This window comes from Pongo abelii, chromosome 4 (genome assembly GCF_028885655.2).
Source record: "Pongo abelii isolate AG06213 chromosome 4, NHGRI_mPonAbe1-v2.0_pri, whole genome shotgun sequence".
Lineage (NCBI taxonomy): Eukaryota > Metazoa > Chordata > Mammalia > Primates > Hominidae > Pongo > Pongo abelii.
This window is the reverse complement of record NC_071989.2, coordinates 186,254,568-186,272,892: the sequence shown is the minus strand read 5'-3', so window position 1 is coordinate 186,272,892 and position 18,325 is coordinate 186,254,568. Positions and strand designations below refer to the sequence as shown.

The 18,325-nt window shown below is 51.6% G+C and overlaps 1 protein-coding gene across 3 annotated transcripts in view; it reads left to right on the top strand.

Annotated features, from left to right (window-relative positions):
• CDHR2 (cadherin related family member 2) overlaps positions 1-18,325 on the top strand; it is a 55,259-nt gene that overhangs the window by 10,100 nt on the left and 26,834 nt on the right. For 2 of the 3 annotated variants that reach the window (XR_008525677.2, XM_054556325.2), the window contains exons 2-5: positions 14,011-14,077; positions 14,344-14,415; positions 17,349-17,488; positions 17,631-17,681. Coding sequence is in view for 2 of the 3 variants with exons in the window: in XM_054556325.2 (XP_054412300.1) it covers positions 14,011-14,077; positions 14,344-14,415; positions 17,349-17,488; positions 17,631-17,681 (330 nt within the window). In the remaining variant the exon portion in view is untranslated. Of the gene's footprint in view, positions 1-11,167; positions 11,281-14,010; positions 14,078-14,343; positions 14,416-17,348; positions 17,489-17,630; positions 17,682-18,325 lie in introns of those variants that run through there. The other variant, XM_054556326.2, reaches the window with a different exon arrangement.

Genomic DNA, 18,325 nt, shown 5'->3' with positions numbered 1-18,325 from the left:
GTGCAGTGGTGGGATCTCAGCTCACTGCAAGCGCCGCCTTCCGGGTTCACGCCATTCTCCTGCCTCAGCCTCCCGAGTAGCTGGGACTACAGGCGCCCACCACCACGCCTGGCTAATTTTTTTTTTTTTTTTGAACTTTTAGTAGAGACGGGGTTTCACCATGTTAGCCAGGATGGTCTCGATCTCCTGACCTCGTGATCTGCCTGCCTCGGCCCCCCAAAGTGCTAGAATTACAGGCGTGAGTCACCGTGCCCGGTTAATAGTTCCCATTTTTTAAAGGAGCAAACAGAGAAAAGAGCCTGGGGGTACGGTTGTGCAGTGACTGGGGCCTTGTTTCACACCCGCGCGTTGGCCTGAGGCTGCCCCAGCAGGGAGAAGAGGGTGCCTGTCCGCAAGTCCCAGCCCAGGGGCAACTCCATTCACTCGTTTTCCATTTGCACCTTGCTCCTGCCCCTTGCTGGGGTACCAGGAAATTTGGAGCCCAGAGGGGGGGCCACTAACTGCCTGAACACAGCTCCACAGCTGACCTGGGCCTTACAGAATGGAGAGAATTTGCACGTAGGCAGAAGGCAAAGAAAGGCATTCTGCGCAGAGGGAACCGTTTAGGCAAATGAAGGAGGAAGGAAAATGCAGGGTGTGGATCGAGAACAGGAGCATCCAACACCACTGGACCTCAGGAGTGGGAGAGAGCAGCTCGTGTGGAAAAATCAAGACCCAGGACCTCCAAGGACCTCACCTGTCAGGCTGAGGGGCAGGCAGTGTGTCCTGCAGCCAGTGGGAGCCACGCAGGAGATTTGAGCTTGGGAGTGACAGTGCCTATGATAGGGAAGGCTTAGCATTGGGGCAGGCCGTTATTGTGCCTTCCCCAGCCCACACAGACACTGCGCTTTTTCCCCAAGTGACTGAATCCAGAGGCAGATGCTCTGGACTGTAGAACACCAGCCTCATCATGATCATGAGGAGGCAGGACTGCGAGAAACCCGGGGCCAACCCCAGCAGAGCAAGAGGCAGGCGAGGCAGGGATGAGGCAAGAAAGAGCACTGGCCTGGGAGGCAGACAGGGTGGCACCCCCGCTCTGCCTCTGACAGCCTTGGAGCTGCTGGGCAGGAACCCTGGCCTCCTGCACTCATGTCTGTGTGCATAAAGGGGATTGATGAACCCAGCTCTTCCTTCCAGGGGGATGGCTGGGCCCAGATGCAGGGGAGAGACTGTGTGTGCATCACACAGATGCAAAGGGGCATCGCTGTTGCTCTGAGTGAGGGTCCACAGGCTTCTTGAGGCCGTCCGTCCTGCCCTGTGAGATGGGGAGGGGGGAGTTGGGAGACACTTCCATGAGGGAGAAGCGTGGCAAGTATGGGGAAGGGGCTGCAGGGGGAGGCGCCTCGGGGACTGGGTGAAGGTCCTGGTTCGGGCTGTTCTTTCTCAACGTCACATGTCTGTGGGCTCAGCATGACCTGTGGGAAAATCGGGCAGCTCAAGAAGGAAAACCCAGGAGCCTAGAAAAGAGAGAAGGCACAGGCCTGGCTTGGGTTCTCATCCCATCACTGGCTGGGCCATGCCCTTTCCCCTTTTGGACCTCAGTTTGCTGAGGACTAAATGGTGATGGGGGCAAAGTGCTAGCCTCGGCACACGGCCCTTCCTTGCCAGTTCCCATTTACCTCTGGGACTGGGAGGAGGGACCCTGAGGGCAGGAATCTCCTGACCTACAGGCTGGGCCCAGGGGAACTTTGTAATGATGATGAATCTATCTCGATACCTGCTGGCTGCACACCTAGTGACTAATTGTCCTGTGGCAGTTGACTCATTTCTGAAGGACAGAACATGAGAGAAAAAAGTGATGAGGGAGGTAGGTCCCAGATTACAGCCTCGGAGGGATGCCAGGGCTGGACGCATCCAGCCCCTGGCTGTTCCTCACACAATGGACTCCTGCAGTCTAGCCGTACCGCTAATGCCCAGCTCACCTGTGTCTCCACTGCCAGCCCCGCCACCACCACCATCTCCCTCCCCCAACTGTCACCTCCACCAGCTCCACCTGCGTCTCCACCTTCATCAGCACACACATCATCAGCACGTCCATCCCTGCTTACCACCACCAGTGCCACCCCGACCCCCGAGGGATCCCTATCCTGATATCGGACCCTGCCTGCATGACCACCTCACTCACTGCCCTTGACTCCAGCGCTATGATGTCACCCTCCAGGGCGTAGCTGTACCCACATCGCTGTCCCTGCCTCACTGAGGACTGTGGCTCAGCACTGCTGGGGATTCTGAGGACTGAGAACTTACTAATTCCCCTGAGCAGCGGGGCACATTGGTATTTATCAGTCTGGCTGAGTGCAGCCCTGCCGTTCAGCATGTGGGCTGTCCCCAGCTGTCATCTCCAGGGTTCTTGGCAAGCCAGCATTTTCCACAGCAACTTCCCAAGGTTCCCCTGGCTAGAGTCCCATGGAAGGTAGCATCAGAAACAGCCCCAGGGCTCCTCCGCACACAGCCCTGGCCATGCCCATTTAGCTCTGGCCTCTGCAAGCAGTCTCAGACCCTGGGGAGCGTGGATGGTCACCAGGGACGGAGGAAGCTGTTTCCATGGTGATTGCAATGGGAGGAGCAGCCATAAGGTGAGGACAACCTCATGGAAGGAAGATTTGCACTTGCTGAGCGCCTATTGTGTGCCAGGAGCTGAGGTGGCACATTCTTATTCCCACTCATCCCCCGCTGCCCCCCTCATCACTTAGTGGGGTTATTATTCTCACAGGGGAGGGAACGCTTAGAGAAGGGCAGTGAACTGCCCAGCGAAGCTCTGCTGCTCCTTGACTCTGTAAACTCAAGCCAGCCTCTCCACCTCTCTGAGCTTTGTTTTCCCCATCTGTGAAGTGGGTAGAATGGTACCAATCTAGAAGGGTTTTTTGTTTTTGTTTTTGTTTTGTTTTGTTTTGGAGACAGTGTCTCGCTCTGTCTCCCAGGCTGGAGTGCAGTGGCATGATCTCGGCTCACTGCAACCTCCACCTCCCGGGTTCACACCATTCTCCTGCCTCAGCCTCCTGAGGATTACAGGCAAGTGCCACCACACCCGGCTAATTATTGTATTTTTAGTAGAGATGGGGTTTCACCATGTTGGCCAAGCTGGTCTTGAACTCCTGACCTCAAGTGATCCGCCCGCCTTGGTCTCCCAAAGTGCTGGGATTACAGGCGTGAGCCACCGCACCCGGCCTCGAAGGGATTTTGTGAGCATTACATAGTGCCCGGCTCAAGTTCTGAGAGGCAGGAGGTGCTTCCTCCACGGGTCTCTTGCTATTCATTGCCGTAATGTTTAATTGTTGCCGAACAACCCACCCAGGGCTTGTCCACATCTTTGTTCATTGCCTGTGTTTCATGTTACGGTCACTTCCAGCTTCCCATGATTATAAATAGTCACTCATGGTGAACAACTTTCTGAAAAAGAGCTTCTTGTTCTATGTTAGTTGGGTGAGTAGGTCAACAGGGCAAACATTTTGAAGCTTTGGGGTCCACATCTGAACTGGGGTTTTCTCGTCTTGCTAGGGCCCTGGGGCCACGGGAGGGCTGCCTCATTCGCCCTGCCTCAGGGAGAGGCAAGGGCCTTGGGCTTGGAGGGTGGCTGTGAATCCCGCTCACTTTCAGCTGTGAGGGCCTCAGCAGAACACTCCCAGCAAGGGCCCGTTTGCTTATCTGCAAAATGAGTTGCTGTGAAGATGAAAGTCTATGAATCCCAAATATTCTACCTCCAAACTACAGCCCTGCTCTTGCCTCTTCTCTCCAGCCCTGCTGCCCCCAGTTCAGCCCAGCGACACACAGCAGCCAGAAAGGTCTTAAGAGGAAATTACTCCCTGCCACTCCCCTGCTTAAAACTCTGAGATGGGACAGGTGCAGTGGGTGGCTCACGCCTGTAATCCCAGCACTTTGGGAGGCCGAGGTGGGTGGATCACCTGAGGTCAGGAGTTTGAGACCAGCCTGGCCAACATGGCAAAACCCTGTCTCTACTAAAAATACAAAAATTAGCTAGGTGTGGTGGCTCACGCCTGTAATCTTCAGGAGGCTGAGGCAGCAGACTCGGTTGAACCCGGGAGGCAGAGGTTGCAGTGAGCCGAGATCGCCCCACTGCACTCCAGCCTGGGAGACAGAGCGAGACTCCATCTCAAAACAAACAAAAAAAACTGCTCTGAAATGACCTCCTGTTTTTTGTTTTTCTTAGAATAAAATGAAACATCCTTCCTGTGTCTCATAGGGTGGAGCATGCTCTGGCCCTGCCAAATTTCCGAACCTGCCTCCCTCCCATCATTCCCCACCTCTCTCCCTGCAACCCAGCCACAGGGACCTTCTTTGAACTCCTGGAATACACCTGGTTCTTCCCTGGCCCAGGCCATCTCTCATATTGTTTGTGCTACTTGGGACTCCCCCATAACAGTGCTCACCTTATCACAGCAATATGGGCATTTAATTTTTAAAAATATAAAATAGGCCAGTCATGGTGGCTCACATCTGTAATCTCATCACTTTAGGAGGCCAAGATGGGAGGATCGCTTGAGCCCAGGAGTCTGAGGCTGCAGTGAGCCAGGATAGCGCCATTGCACTCCAGAATGGGTGACAGAGCGAGACCTTGTCTCAAAAAACACCTAAACAGGCCGGGCGTGGTGGCTCACGCCTGTAATCCCAGCACTTTGGGAGGCCGATGCGGGCGGATCACAAGGTCAGGAGATCAAGACCATCCTGGCTACCATGGTGAAGCCCCGTCTCTACTAAAAATACAAAAATTAGCTGGGTGTGGTGGCGGGCACCTGTAGTCCCAGCTACTCGGGAGGCTGAGGCAGGAGAATGGCGTGAACCCAGGAGGTGGAGCTTGCAGTGAGCCGAGATCGCGCCACTGCACTTCAGCCTGGGCGACAGAGCGAGACTCCGTCTCAAAAAAAAACAAAAAACAAACAAAAAAAACCAGCTAAACAGGCTGGTCCAGTGCAGTGGTGTTTACAACTAATTTATCACAACAGGTTACAGATTGCTTTCTTCCTTCTCCACTCAAACTGCTTCACTTCACTAGCCTTAAAACAAACAAAAATATCAAACAATACTACAAGGTTTATAACAAAAGTCGGCCTTTTCCTGACCCACACCCCACATCCCCAATATCCACTCTCTAGAAGCAACTGCTGTCACCTCCTTTGGTCCCCTCCCCTCCTCCCTCCCCTCCCTCCCCTCCCCTCCCCCCTCCCTCCCTCCCTTCCTTCTTTCCTTCCTTCCTTCTCTCTCTTTCTTTCTTTTTTTTTTTTTTTTTTTTTTAGCAATGGAGTCTTGCTGTGTTGCCCAGGCTGGAGTGCAGTGGGAAGGTCTTGGCTCGCTGCAGCATCAAACTCCCGGGCTCAAGCAGTTCTCCCACCTCAGCCTCACGAGTAGCTAGGAACACAGGAGCACTGGACCACAGGCATGCACCACTGCGCCTGGCCTGTTATTTAATAATATTTTGTTGTTTTGCTTTTTTTTTTTGAGACAGGATCTCACTCTGTCACCCAGGCTGGAGTGCAGTGGTGTGCTTATGGCTATATGCAGCCTCAAGCTCCTGGGCTCGAGTGATCCTCCCACCTCAGCCTCCCAAGTAGCTGGGACTACAGGCATGTGCCACTATGCTGGCCTAATTTTTGTATTTTTTGCAGAGATGGGTTTTTGCCATGTAGGTCAGGCTGGTCTCAAACTCCTGAGCTCAAATGATCCATCTGCCTTGGCCTCCCAAAGTGCTGGGATTATAGGCGTGAGCCACTGTGCCTGGCCTCATAATTTTTAAGACATTATCTGTTTATTTCTTTTTTATTATCACCGTCTTAGATTTTTTTTTTTTTTTTTTTTGAGATAGGGTCTTGCTCTGTCGCCCAGGCTGGAGTGCAGTGATGAAATCTCGGCTCACTGCAACCTCAACCTCCTGGGCTAAGTCATTATCTGTTGATTTCTTTTTCTTTCTTTCTTTCTTTTTTTTTTTTATTTTGAAATGGAGTCTTGCTCTGTTGCCCAGGCTAGAGTGCAGTGGTGTGATCTTGGCTCACTGCAACATCTGCCTTCCAGGTTCAAGCGATTCTCCTGCCTCAGCCTCTCAAATAGCTGAGGTTACAGGCGCCCACCACCATGCCCGGATAATTTTTGTATTTTTAGTAGACACGGGGTTTTGCCCTGTTAGCCAGGCTGGTCTCAAACTCCAGACCTCGTGATCCACCAGCCTCGGCCTCCCAAAGTGCTGGGATTGCAGGTGTGAGCCACCAAGCCTGGCCTATCTGTTAATTTCTTAAAGTGAAAGATGAGGAATTTATTATCTTACAGCCCATCACGCTTCCCCAGTGCGCACGGTAAGGTTGTACTCCAACGACCATGGGAATGGGCCCAGCTGAGCCACTGGTGTATGATGTTCTGGGCTCCTTCTAGTACAGCTTTCCTTTCCTGCATGGTCACTGGTTTTGCTTGCTTAGTTTTCTTTTCTTTTTTTTTTTTTTTTTTTTTTTTTTGAGACAGAGTCTCACTCTGTCGCCCAGGCTGGAGTGCAGTGGCGCCATCTCGGCTCACTGCAAGCTCTGCCTCCCGGGTTCACGCCATTCTCCTGCCTCAGCCTCCCTAGTAGCTGGGACTACAGGCGCCCGCCACCACGCCCGGCTAATTTTTTTTTTTTTTTTTTTTTTAAGATGGAGTTTCGCTCTTGTCGCCCAGGCTGGAGTGCGATGGTGCGATCTCGGCCCGCAGCAACCTCCGCCTCCCAGGTTCAAGCAATTCTCCTGCCTCAGCCTCCCAAGTAGCTGGGATTACAGGCATGTGCCACCACGTCCAGCTAATTTTTTCTATTTTTAGTAGAGATGGGGTTTCTCCACGTTGGTCAGGCTGGTCTCGAACTCCTGACCTCAGGTGATCCACCTGCCTCAGCCCCCCAAAATGCTGGGATTACAGGCGTGAGCCACCGCGCCAGGCTAATTTTTTGTATTTTTAATGGAGATAGGGTTTCACCGTGTTAGCCAGGATGGTCTCGATCTCCTGACCTTGTGATCCGCCCACCTCGGCCTCCCAAAGTGCTGGGATTATGGGCGTGAGCCACCGCGCCCGGTTGCTTGCTTAGTTTTCTACATGGTATCACAAGTTCATCCCTTCACCCTAGCCAGAGGTGTAAATCTCCTTGAAATGTTCATTTCATTTCATGTCTATTTCCATGTATGTAGACAGCCCTCGAGCGCTCGTTGAACCCTTCTTCCCATCAGGACCCACTGTGGTCTCAGCGCCCCTTTCCCTCTCTTCTGTGTTGGGCTCTCTGTTTCCTTTATCTTGGCTTACTCCCTTCATAGAATGAATTATGTTCTTCAGTGGCTTCCCAAGAAAAGATGCAGAAGAGGTAACATTTTTCACTTTGCATGTCTAAAAATGTTTTTATTTTGCCCTCATATGTGACTGATAATTTTGGTGGGTGTAGAATTCTAGGTTGGAAATTATTTGTCTTCAGTATTTTGCAGGCATAGTGTTCTGGTTATTTACTGCTGCTTGACAGAATGCCCCAAAACTTAGTGGCTTAAACAACAATTTATTATTATATTTCCTGATTCTATAGGATAGGAGTTTGGATAGGGCATAGCAGGAATTGCTCAACTGTGTTCCATGGTGTCTGGGGCCTCAGCTGGGATTACGTGAAAGATTAGGTGTTGGACAGTGGGGACTGGCTGGACATCTTGCTCTCCCTCAACGCACAGGCCTCTTAACGTGGTTAGCTTGGGCTTCCTTATAATATGGCGGCCTCAGGGTAGTTGAACTTCTAACAAAGTATCTCCAGGTTCCTAGGGCAAAGTGGCCCAAGAGGCCCAGGTGTAAGCTGCAAAGCTTCTGAATGCTGCATTTCTGCTGCATTCTGTTGATCAAGCAAGTCACTAAGGCCAGCTCAGATTCAAGAGGAGGGAATTAGACCTCACTTCTCAATAGAAGGAATATCAAATAATTTGTGACACCATTAATCTCCCACACATAGCTCCATTAACTCCAGGATTGTTACCGAAAAGCCCCATAACCTTCTGATTCTGGGTCCTTTGTATGTCACTTGTTTTTCTCTGCAGAAGATTTCAGGGTCTTGTCTTTATGCCTAGTACTCTGAAAATGCTTTGGCTTGGGTTTTCTTTTCCTTCCTTTCTAAAATGTGTTCTTGGAATTCTTTCAGTCTGGAAATATGTTATTCACGTATACAAAATCTATTGTTTGTACTCATTTGATAGTTTCCTTTCCCTGTTTTCCTTCTCTGTTTCTCTTTCTGGGACTTCTATTAATCAGACATTGGACCTCCTGGATTAATCCTCTAATTTCTTATTTTTCTCTCCTAGTTTCCATTTCTCAACTTTATATTCTGATTCCTCCATTACATTTTTAATTCCTGCATTATATTTTTTTAATCTATAACAGTGGCTGTCAACTAGGGGTGATCTTACCACCACTCTCCCTCCCCCATCAGGAGACATCTGGCCCCTCCCCCATCAGGAGACACCTGGCAATGTCTGGAGACATTTTTGGCTGTTGCAACTTGGGGGTTGCTACTGGCATCTAGTGGGTAGAGGACAGAGGTGTTTAACAGCAAGGAAATATCGGCTTGGTATGTGAGAATTAGATAAAGGATGGTTGAGGCGTGGCATTGGATTGGTTGGTTTGCATAGGAGAGGCAGGTCTGAAGGCAAGGTGCTTGCTGTCTCTGGGAATTAGCCAGCCCTGGGAGGGAAGTCTCTCCCTAACCAGCAAGGCCCCAAAGATGTCAAAGCGTCATCAAACACAGAAAATAAAAACAAATGGCTGGGCGCAGTGGCTCACGCCTGTAATCCCAGCAATTTGGGAGACCGAGGCGGGCGGATTGCCTGAGGTCAGGAGTTTGAGACCAGCCTGGCCAACATGGTGAAACCCCGTCTCTACTAAAAATACAAAAATTAGCCAGGCATGGTGGCGCACACCTGTAATCCCAGCTACTCGGGAGGCTTAGGCAGGAGAATCACTTGAACCCAGGGGGTGGAGGTTGCAGTGAGCCAAGATCGCACTACTGCACTCCAGCCTGGGCGACAGGAGTAAAACTCTGTCTTAATAAATAAATTTAAAAAAAAAAAGATGTCGAAAAAGAATGATTAATACACCAGATTCAAGGGGAGCAGACATAGTCCTCATCTCTTGCAGGGAGGAGTGTCAAAAGATCTGTGGTCGTGTTTGTCTGCCATGCCACTTAAAGCGGTTCCCTTCTTTCACTCTCATCACGCCCACGTCCCCCTCCTCCACAGCAGGGATGCAGTGCACTATTAGGTGGTACTTTGTTTAATCGTCTGTAGTCTGTCTCATTCAGAACCTGCGCTGTTTTGCTCACCATTGCCTTCCCATTGCTGGCAGCAGGGTCTGGCAGATAGCGGCTCATGGATACCCAATAACTATTTACTGAGGGAATGAATGAGTGAATCAGGGTACTCGGCACATAGTAGGTGCTCAGGAAACACCAGCAGCTATTTACGATTGTCAGCCTTCCTGATGTCCTATGTTTCCCCAGCAGGTCTGTGAGGAGCATGGCGAGATGAATCTGAATTAAAAGAGGGAATGCTGTGCTGGGGCTTCAGGGCGGGGTGCTAACCATGCCCGGGAAGCATGCAGCCAGATCAGAACAAGGATCTCTGACTGTCTAGGGCACGCTGGGGGAGGAGAGCCTGCAGCTAGCCAGTGCTGGCCAGGGCAGAGTTCTCCAGAAGAGAGGAACCAGGAATGGGAACTCCAACAATGAGAAGGGCAAGAGACAGACCATCCTTTTCCTGCAATAACTTCTCACATTTATTATGTACTTACTGTGAGCTAGGCACTGTTTAAGCCTCAACGCAAACGCCGGGTGTAGGTGCTGTTATTATTCCCATTTACAGGTGAGGAAGCTGAGGCCCAGAGAGGGTATGTTACTTGCCCAAGGTTACGCTGGATTTGGACCCAGGGTGTCAGGTCCACATACCACATTACACTCTGCTCTATCTCATGGGTGTTTTGGATAAGCCACCTGGGGTTGCAGTGACTCACTGGCTCATCCATTCATTCCTTTCAGAAATACTCACTGAGCCTACACTGGGCTCAGCCCTGTGCTTGGTCCTGGGATCACAGAGGTGCATCAGACATGGACCTTGCCCTCACATCTCTTCTGGCCTGGTGGAAAAGGCTCATCTGCAAAGAGATAACAGAGGTTACTCTAGGGTGTATGCAGCATCCTGTGAGGTCACAACGGATGGGCGGAGGAGGCAGTTCCTCCTGTGGGAGCATTGAGGGGGTGTCTGGACAGAAGGGGATCCTGGAGTTGGGTTCTTTTTTTTTTTGAGATGGGGTCTCGCTCTGTCACCCAGGCTGGAGTACAGTGGCATGATCTCGGCTCATTGCAACCTCCACCTCCCGGGTTTGAGCGATTCTCCTGCCTCAGTCTCCTGAGTAGCTGGGACTACAGGCGTGTGCCACCTTGCCCGGCTAATTTTTGTATTTTTAGTAGAGATGGGGTTTCACCATGTTGGCCAGGCTGCTCTCAAACTCCTGACATCGAGTGATCCACCTGCCTCAGCCTCCCAAAGTGCTGGGATTACAGGCATGAGCCACCACGCCCAGCCTTGGAGCTAGCTTTTAAAAATGAAGAGAGCGCATCAGGCAGCAAGGTGGAGAGGAGCATCCCAAAAAGAGGGATGGGCAGCAGTGAGGGCAGGCAGAGGGAGTCTGTGGGTGTGCAGGAGATGAGGTGTGGGCTGAGGTGCAGGGAGTTGGTCGAGGTGAAACTGGAGAGGTCGAGGGTAGTCTTTGGGAAGCCCTTTTATGGAGTCTGGACTCTAGCAATGGGGAGCCATCGAAGGGTTTTGAGTGAGGGCGGAAAAGATTAGATTATGTGCAGAAGGATTAGTTTGGTTGAGTGGGATGGATTAGAGAGGCTGGAGGAAGGGAGGCCTTGAGGAGGCTGAGGACAGTGTCCCCAGGGAGGGCGGCCAGTATGGGATGGGGAGATGCAGGCTGATTAGAGAGAAACAGAGGAGGCTGCACGGATTGCATGTGGGCGTTCAGGAGAAGGAGGTGTCAGAATGGCGTGGGCAGGTGGGTGGCTCCCCGACGCTGGAACTCGGGAGGAGGGGTGGGCGGTGTGAGGGAGAGTTCTGGTTTTTGATGCTGTTTCATCATCAGGGCTCGGCTCTGGAAGCCATCCTCTTCCCCCACTCCTCCCCAGGGCTGCCTGCTCACTTCAGATGCTCTGGGGCAGGAGGGAAAGGAACATGAAGAGGTGCCCAGGACCAGGTGAGGGTGCTTGGTAGTGTTAACTTTTTTAAAAACACAAAATATAAATCTAGAAAAAGAGAGGGGACCATGTGCAGGTGGCCATCCCTCCAGCCAAGACCAGAGACAGACACTTCGAGATGGGGTTTGGGGCAGGAGCCTGGTGCTGGACAGGGTGGCTACACATACATATTCAACGGGTTACAGGAGGAGCTATGCATATTCATAAAGGAGCTCCTGACACATGCATATTGAACACACGTGCATGTAACATATGATCCACACTCACTTGGGGTGGCAACTTAACATTTAAATGTATTACAATTACGCCGTATACATCAAAAGGCCTTTTTGTGACATGGAAGGTGCATGAGTAAGCAATCTCTGTATGAGCTGGAGCCAGTCTGTGGTCGGTGGGCTCTTATCAGGAGAGAGTTACTGAAATCAGTCTCTTGTCCGGTCAAGGCTGTAGTTATGGGCTGGGCGCAGTGGCTCACACCTGTAATCCCAGCACTTTGGGAGGCCGAGGCAGGCGGATCACTTGAGGTCAGGAGTTCAAGACCAGCCTGGCCAACACGGTGAAACCCTGTCTCCACTAAAAATACAAAAATTAGCCCAGTGTGGTAGTGGGTGCCTGTAATCCCAGCTACTTGGGAGGCTGAGGCAGGAGAATCACTTGAACCAGGGAGGCAGAGGTTGCAGTGAGCCGAGATGGCACCACTGCACTCCAGCCTGGGTGACAGAGTGAGACTCTATCTCAAAACCAAACAAACAAAAAAAGCTGCGGTTATGGCTGGTGGAACAGGGGCTCAGTTCGTCAGCATCTGTGAACTAGATGAGCTGTAATTGCTTTAATTTGGCTTTTCTCGAGGCCAGTGCTTATTTAGCTGCTAGAGAAAAAGAAAAAAAAAAAACCCCGTGGCAGTTAGAATAGAGTTTCTTCTTTCGGGCTGCCTGGCTTCACGCTGGCCTGGCATGGCCTCAGGTCCTGTTTATAATTTGGCATCTTATTGCCACGGAATGTCTGTTCTTTCAGTCCTGCGATCTCTGTTTTAACATTAACGCTGGTCAGTTATTGTGTGTTGCCTGTAAAAGAGAACGGTATAATGAGGCGTGATTGACCTCCCTTCCCGCCATGGCTGGAAACTAAGTTTTGAAAGCTTTTCTGGGGTCTCCTGGGCCACAGGTGGGGCCATTTAGTCAGTGGGAGGTATAGGATTTTATTTTTAGTTTACAGTAGCAAATGTGTTCCTTTGTTTGCTTTCAAGCTTGCTTAATTCATTTTTGGAAAAGTTAACATATTCAATTAGCACAAAAGAGTATACAGTAAAAAACTGGGCACAGTGGCACATGTCTGTAATCCCAGCTACTCAGGAGTTCAAGCCCAGAAGTTTAAGGCCAGCCTGGGCAACATAGTGAGACACTGTCTCAAAAGAAAAAAGTATACAGTAAAAAGCCCTGTCTTATAGAAAGATTATAGAGTAGCACAGCGAACATGGAGCATACAGACAACTTTCTAGACAGACAGCAAGAAACAAAACATGTGGGGGCCCATCCTGCTCTCCTGCTTTCTGTGGAGTGACACATCAGTTGTCTTTGGGGATTTTTTATTTTTTTGAGACGGAGTCTCACTCTGTCTCCCAGGCTGGAATGCGATGGCATGATCTCATCTCACTGCAACCTCCGCCTCCCGGATTCAAGCAATTCTCCTGCCTCAGACACCCGAGTAGCTGGGATTACAGGCACCCACCACCACGCCCGGCTAACGTTTTTTGTATTTTGTTAGAGACGGGGTTTCACCATGTTGGTCGGGCTGGTCTCGAACTCCTGACCTCAGGTGATCCGCCCGCCTCGGCCTCCCAAAGTGCTGGGATTACAGGCGTGAGCCACCACGCCCAGCCTTGTCTTTGGGCATTGAAAGGGCCTTGATGTTTCAGGTCTCTCTGTGACAGTGAATCAAAGTCCCCCTTTTCTCCTTTTCCCTAACAAGGGACGGCTTGCAACATAAGATGATCAAAAAGACTGGCCCAGCAGGGTTTTCTAAGGGTCTCTGTCCAGCTATCAATCAACAAGAGGATCCCAGAGTATGCAGCCCTCCCTAGACCCACCTGACTGGGGAACCCTTCTGCTGTGGCGCATCTCAGAGGGCCGGGGTTCCATGGAGCACAGTTTGGGAAGGGCTGCAAAGACAGCCATTAGATGTATCAGCAGGTGAACAAAGGACCCTGCCTACCCATAGTCTCTGGATGGTCCTGGACAGATTATGGTCCCTCTCCAGGGTCTTGATTTTGAAGGATGCTATTAGTTTGAACACTTCTAACAGGCAGGTATAGATAGTGCAGTGGTTGAGAGAATGAACTCTGGACTCCAAAAGACCTGTGTTCCAAGCATGTCTTGTCATTGACTCCCTGTGGCCTCAGGCAAGCCCCTTCGTATCTTGGTGCCTTAGCAGCCACCTCACAGTTGTGGGAATAACACAACTGCACGTCTAGTGCCTTGGAGCAGTTCCTGGTGCGTGGTGGGTCCTGGATTCAGGTTCAGGCATCGTGCTCACCCCTACCCCGCCTGGCCTCCCCCTTGGTTCCCCTGCCCCTGGAGCATCTGGAAAATGGACAGAGGGTGATAGAGGACCTGGGGGAGAACTACTAAGCAGCAGTGGTGGGTGGGCTCGGGTCAGACCCAGGCAGATGGGAGTCTGCCAAAAGTAGGGAGGCCTGAGTCCAGGAGCCATTCCCTGACCTCTTTGCTTAGGTCCCTGCAGATGTGATGGCGCAGCTATGGCTGTCCTGCTTCCTCCTTTCTGCCTTCGTGGTATCTGGTAGGTGTCTCCCCTCCCCGGCCACGCAGCCCTAACCTAGAGACCCTTGGCAGGACCCTCCGGAAAGGAAGGGGTCCCTCATCAGCAAACACCAGCTCCTATGGGCTGGCCCTGTGCTTGGCTAAGCTGGGGAGGCGTGGGGAGGAATCCAGGCCTGGACAGGTGGCCTGGGTGGCCATAAGGACTAGTGTGTGCTCCCAGGGGAGCAGGTAGGCATCGGGTTTTGCAGGAGTGTCCCGATGTTCCAGCACTCTGTGTCCCCACAGTGGCAGCCAACGTGGCCCCGAAGTTCCTAGCCAATATGACGTCAGTGATCCTGCCTGAGGATCTGCCTGTGGGTGAGTCCTGGTCCCTGTGTCTGCCCCATGTCAGGTCCTGACCCACAAGAAAGTCCTGGGCGCCCTCTGGAGCCCCCACCATCCCTGCAACTCCACGGCTTATTGTGGGACAAAGAGGGACTGAAGGGAGTTCCTCTGATTCCAGAAGTTTGTTTTCTTCTCTTCAGCTTCTGGGTCAAGAGCAGTGTCCTCAAAGCTGTGAGACGCACCTCCAGGGGCCCTCACACCAGCGCCAAATCATCCAGCCTCCCCCATTGCCCATCGCTTTCAGTCTCTGACTGGAGGATCCCCTTGGGCCACCCTTCCTCCTCCTTCCTCACGCTGGCTTTTTTTTTTTTTTTAAAGGGAGAGCAGGTGTCAGGCTCAGACCCTTTCACGGAAGCTAATGACTCACCTTGCTTTGTTTTTATTTGTAAAGTTACTTTCTATCTATGGCAGGTGACATGGGTTTTGAGATGTAAAGTTTGCTTTTAAAGTAAATGTCTTTACATGAGATGGAAAGTCAATTTAAGGGACGAGCACCAGGAACAGACACAGCAATGGTCACAGCAAAAGTCACAGCAAAGGTTATGGCAGCGGCGCAGGAACGAATGAAGTTTGGGAAACATTATTTTGGAAGGAGCCAGGGGGCCTAGATACCACATTCCCAGAAGGCAGGATATAGATCGGGAAGCAGAAACTATAGGTGGCCGGGTTGGTTGGGACCCCAAATAACAGAGATGCAAACAAGGCAGACGTGAATTACCGCCACTCGTGGCCGCCCAGGAGCCCGGAGCTGTGGGGGCGTGTCCCATCAGGCTGCCCTCCCTGCAGGGCTTGGGGGGCAGGGGTCAGGCAGCCTTCTTCCTGCTCAGTGGCCCGACTTCCCTAAGGCACAGGTCCCACCCACATGGGCCAGGATGGCTCAGACGAGAAACCATTCCAGCCAAAGAAGGAGGAATGGGACAAGAGGGCTTCTTCCTTTCTGGATTTTACACACATTGCTTCTGCTTTTGTCTCTTTGGCCAAAACTAAGCCGCAGACCCACGCCTAGCTGCAAGGGAACCTGGCAAATGTGGTCTTCATTCTGGTTGGCCGTGTGCCCAGCTCAAAATCTGGGGCTCCATTGTTCTCAGAAAAGGGGGACAAGTGGATATTGGGGGACAAGCCACAGCCTTTGTTGCAGTGCAAAATGGAATCCAGGAAGATCGAAAGCTGCCAGATGAAACAAGAGACACCAAGGGGTATTGACAAATATGAAACCTGTGCAAGCAATCCCCTGATCAAGAGAAAGTATTTCCATCACCCCAGAAAGTTCCCTGTGTCCAGTTCTAGTCAATCTCTGCTCCCTATAGGCAAGTGCTGTTCTCATGTCTATCCCATGGAGGCTGGAGAGGGAGGACTGTACAGGACTTTTTTTTTTTTTTTTTTGAGACAGGGTCTGGCTCTGTCCCCCAGGCTGGAGTGTAGTGGTGAGGTCACGCTCACTGCAGCCTCGACCTCCTGGGCTCAGGCGATCCTCCCACCTCAGCCTCCCAGGTAGCTGGGACTACAGGCATGCGCCACCATGCCTAGCTAATATTTTATTTTTTAAAGTAGAGACATGGTTTTGCTACATTGCTGAGGCTGGTCTGAAACTCCTGGGCTCAAGCAGTTCTCCCACCTCGGCTTCCCAAAGTGCTGGGATTACAGGCATGAGCCACTGCGCACCACTACACCTGGCTAATTTTTTATTTTTATATTTATTTATTTTTGAGACGGAGTCTTGCTCTGTCGCCCAGGCTGGAGTGCAGTGGTGCGATCTCAGCTCACTGCAACCTTCACCTCCCGGGTTCAAGCAATTCTCCTGCCTCAGTCTCCCCAGTAGCTGGGATTATAGGCACGTGCCACCAGGCCTGGCTAATTTTTTGTACTTTTAGTAGAGACGGGGTTTCACCATGTTGGCCAAGCTGGTTTCGAGCTCCTGATCTCAAGTGATCCGCCCACCTCCACCTCTCAAAGTGCTGGGATTACAGGCATGAGCCACCTCGCCTGGCCTAATTTTTAAATTTTTTTGTATAGATGGGGGTCTTGCTATGTTGCCTAGGCAGCTCTCAAATTCCTAGGCTCAAGCAATCCCCCATCTCAGCCTCCCAGAGTGCTGGGATTACAGATGTAAGCCACCACACCTGGCCTTCTGCTTTTAAAAGAAATTCAACTTTCTTGTGGGCCATGAAACTATCAGGGGACATAGGCTCCCATGCCAGTGGCAGAAGCCCTCAGAGCCCTGTGGCAGAGCTCCAGGGAAACGCATCTTCGTGAAAAGAAGAAAGTCCTTGCTAATGAATAGCGGGGCCAGTAGAGGTGTTGGAGCAAAAGCTGGATGGGTAAAGGAGGTGGGGGCTCAGGGATAGGGTGAGTTTGATGAATCTGTAAAAAGTTCCTTTCAGGCTAGGGAGTGGACGACCAGCCTGCTGCTGTGCTCAGGCATGCAGTACAAGAGTTAGGGCTCTCAGGAGACCAGCAGCAGACTGGACACAGCTTTGGCTCACTTGAGCAGAAAGGGGGTGTCCTGGAAGGCTCTCTAAAGCTCTAGTCTGCACCCAGATGCTTCAGCTGGAAAGGTTCACGCCAGCCACGTCTAGTCTTGTGTCACGGAAACTCGGTATTCTGGAGAGGGCAGGGCCACAGGCTTGCAAGGGGAGGGGTAGATGCCTGGGTACAGCCCCCGCCCCCTGCACTGTGTCCAGTGCCCTTCGAGTCACCGGGCACAAGGGAAGTCAGGATGCTTCTATCCAAAGGCCTTGGAATGCTTGCGGAGGAACAGGGGCCCTGAGGGCTGGGGAGGTCCCAGATGGCAAGTTGAGCCTGTGTACAGGGCAGCCAGGCGCCCAGCCCAGTCTCACAGCCAGCTTGGCCAGACCAGCACTGAAAGGGTGGCTGTGGACCCTGGGTGGCCCCTGTCCCATCCCCAGGTGCCCAGGCCTTCTGGTTGGTAGCTGAAGACCAGGACAATGACCCTCTGACCTATGGGATGAGCGGCCCCAATGCCTTCTTCTTCTCTGTCACTTCGGACACCGGGGAAGTGAAGCTGGCCAGCGCTCTGGACTACGAGGTAAAGAGCATCAGCCGGAGAGGGCACGGGACGCGGAGGGGGTGCTGGGAGGGCCCCGGGAGCCCGCGTCCTGGTGGCGGCACCCCCTGTGCTCCCACCCAGCAGGGGCTCACCACCGGCCCCTTCTCTCTGGCTCCTGCAGACACTCTACACATTCAAAGTCACCATCTCCGTGAGCGACCCCTACATCCAGGTGAGTTGGGAGGTGCAGGGGGTAGAAAGGGATTGCAAGAGTCTATTCCTGATTGTGTCCCCACCTCCGGCAAGTGGACAGTGCCCCAGTTAACAGTGAATTTAATGTTTATTTATATCGAGATTATACTAGTCCATTTCTTTGTCATATGATATTACCAAGATTTTAGTATTTTTAAAATTTATTTAAATTATATAAATATATTATTTATATCATATGAGGGCTTTTTTGTTTACATGTAAATATATTGGTTATATTTTAATTATAAATTAAATGTATTATTAATATATATAAATATTGATTAGAAAAGTGCCAGATGCCTCTCCACCCCAGGGCTCCAGAGGCAAAATCACTCTCAACTACTTTGGCTGAATATGTTGCAACTACACTCTTATTTCCCACTTTGGGAGGCTGAGGTGGGCATATCACCTGAGGTCAGGGGTTCAAAACCACCCTGGCCAACATGGAGAAACCCCATCTCTACTAAAAATACGAAAATTAGCTGGGCGTGGTGGCGCACACTTGTAATTCCAACTACTCAGGAGGCTGAGGCACAAGAATCGCTTGAACCCGGGAGGCGGAGGTTGTAGTGAGCTGAAATTGCACCACCTCACTCCAGCCTGAGTGACAGGGCGAGACTCCGT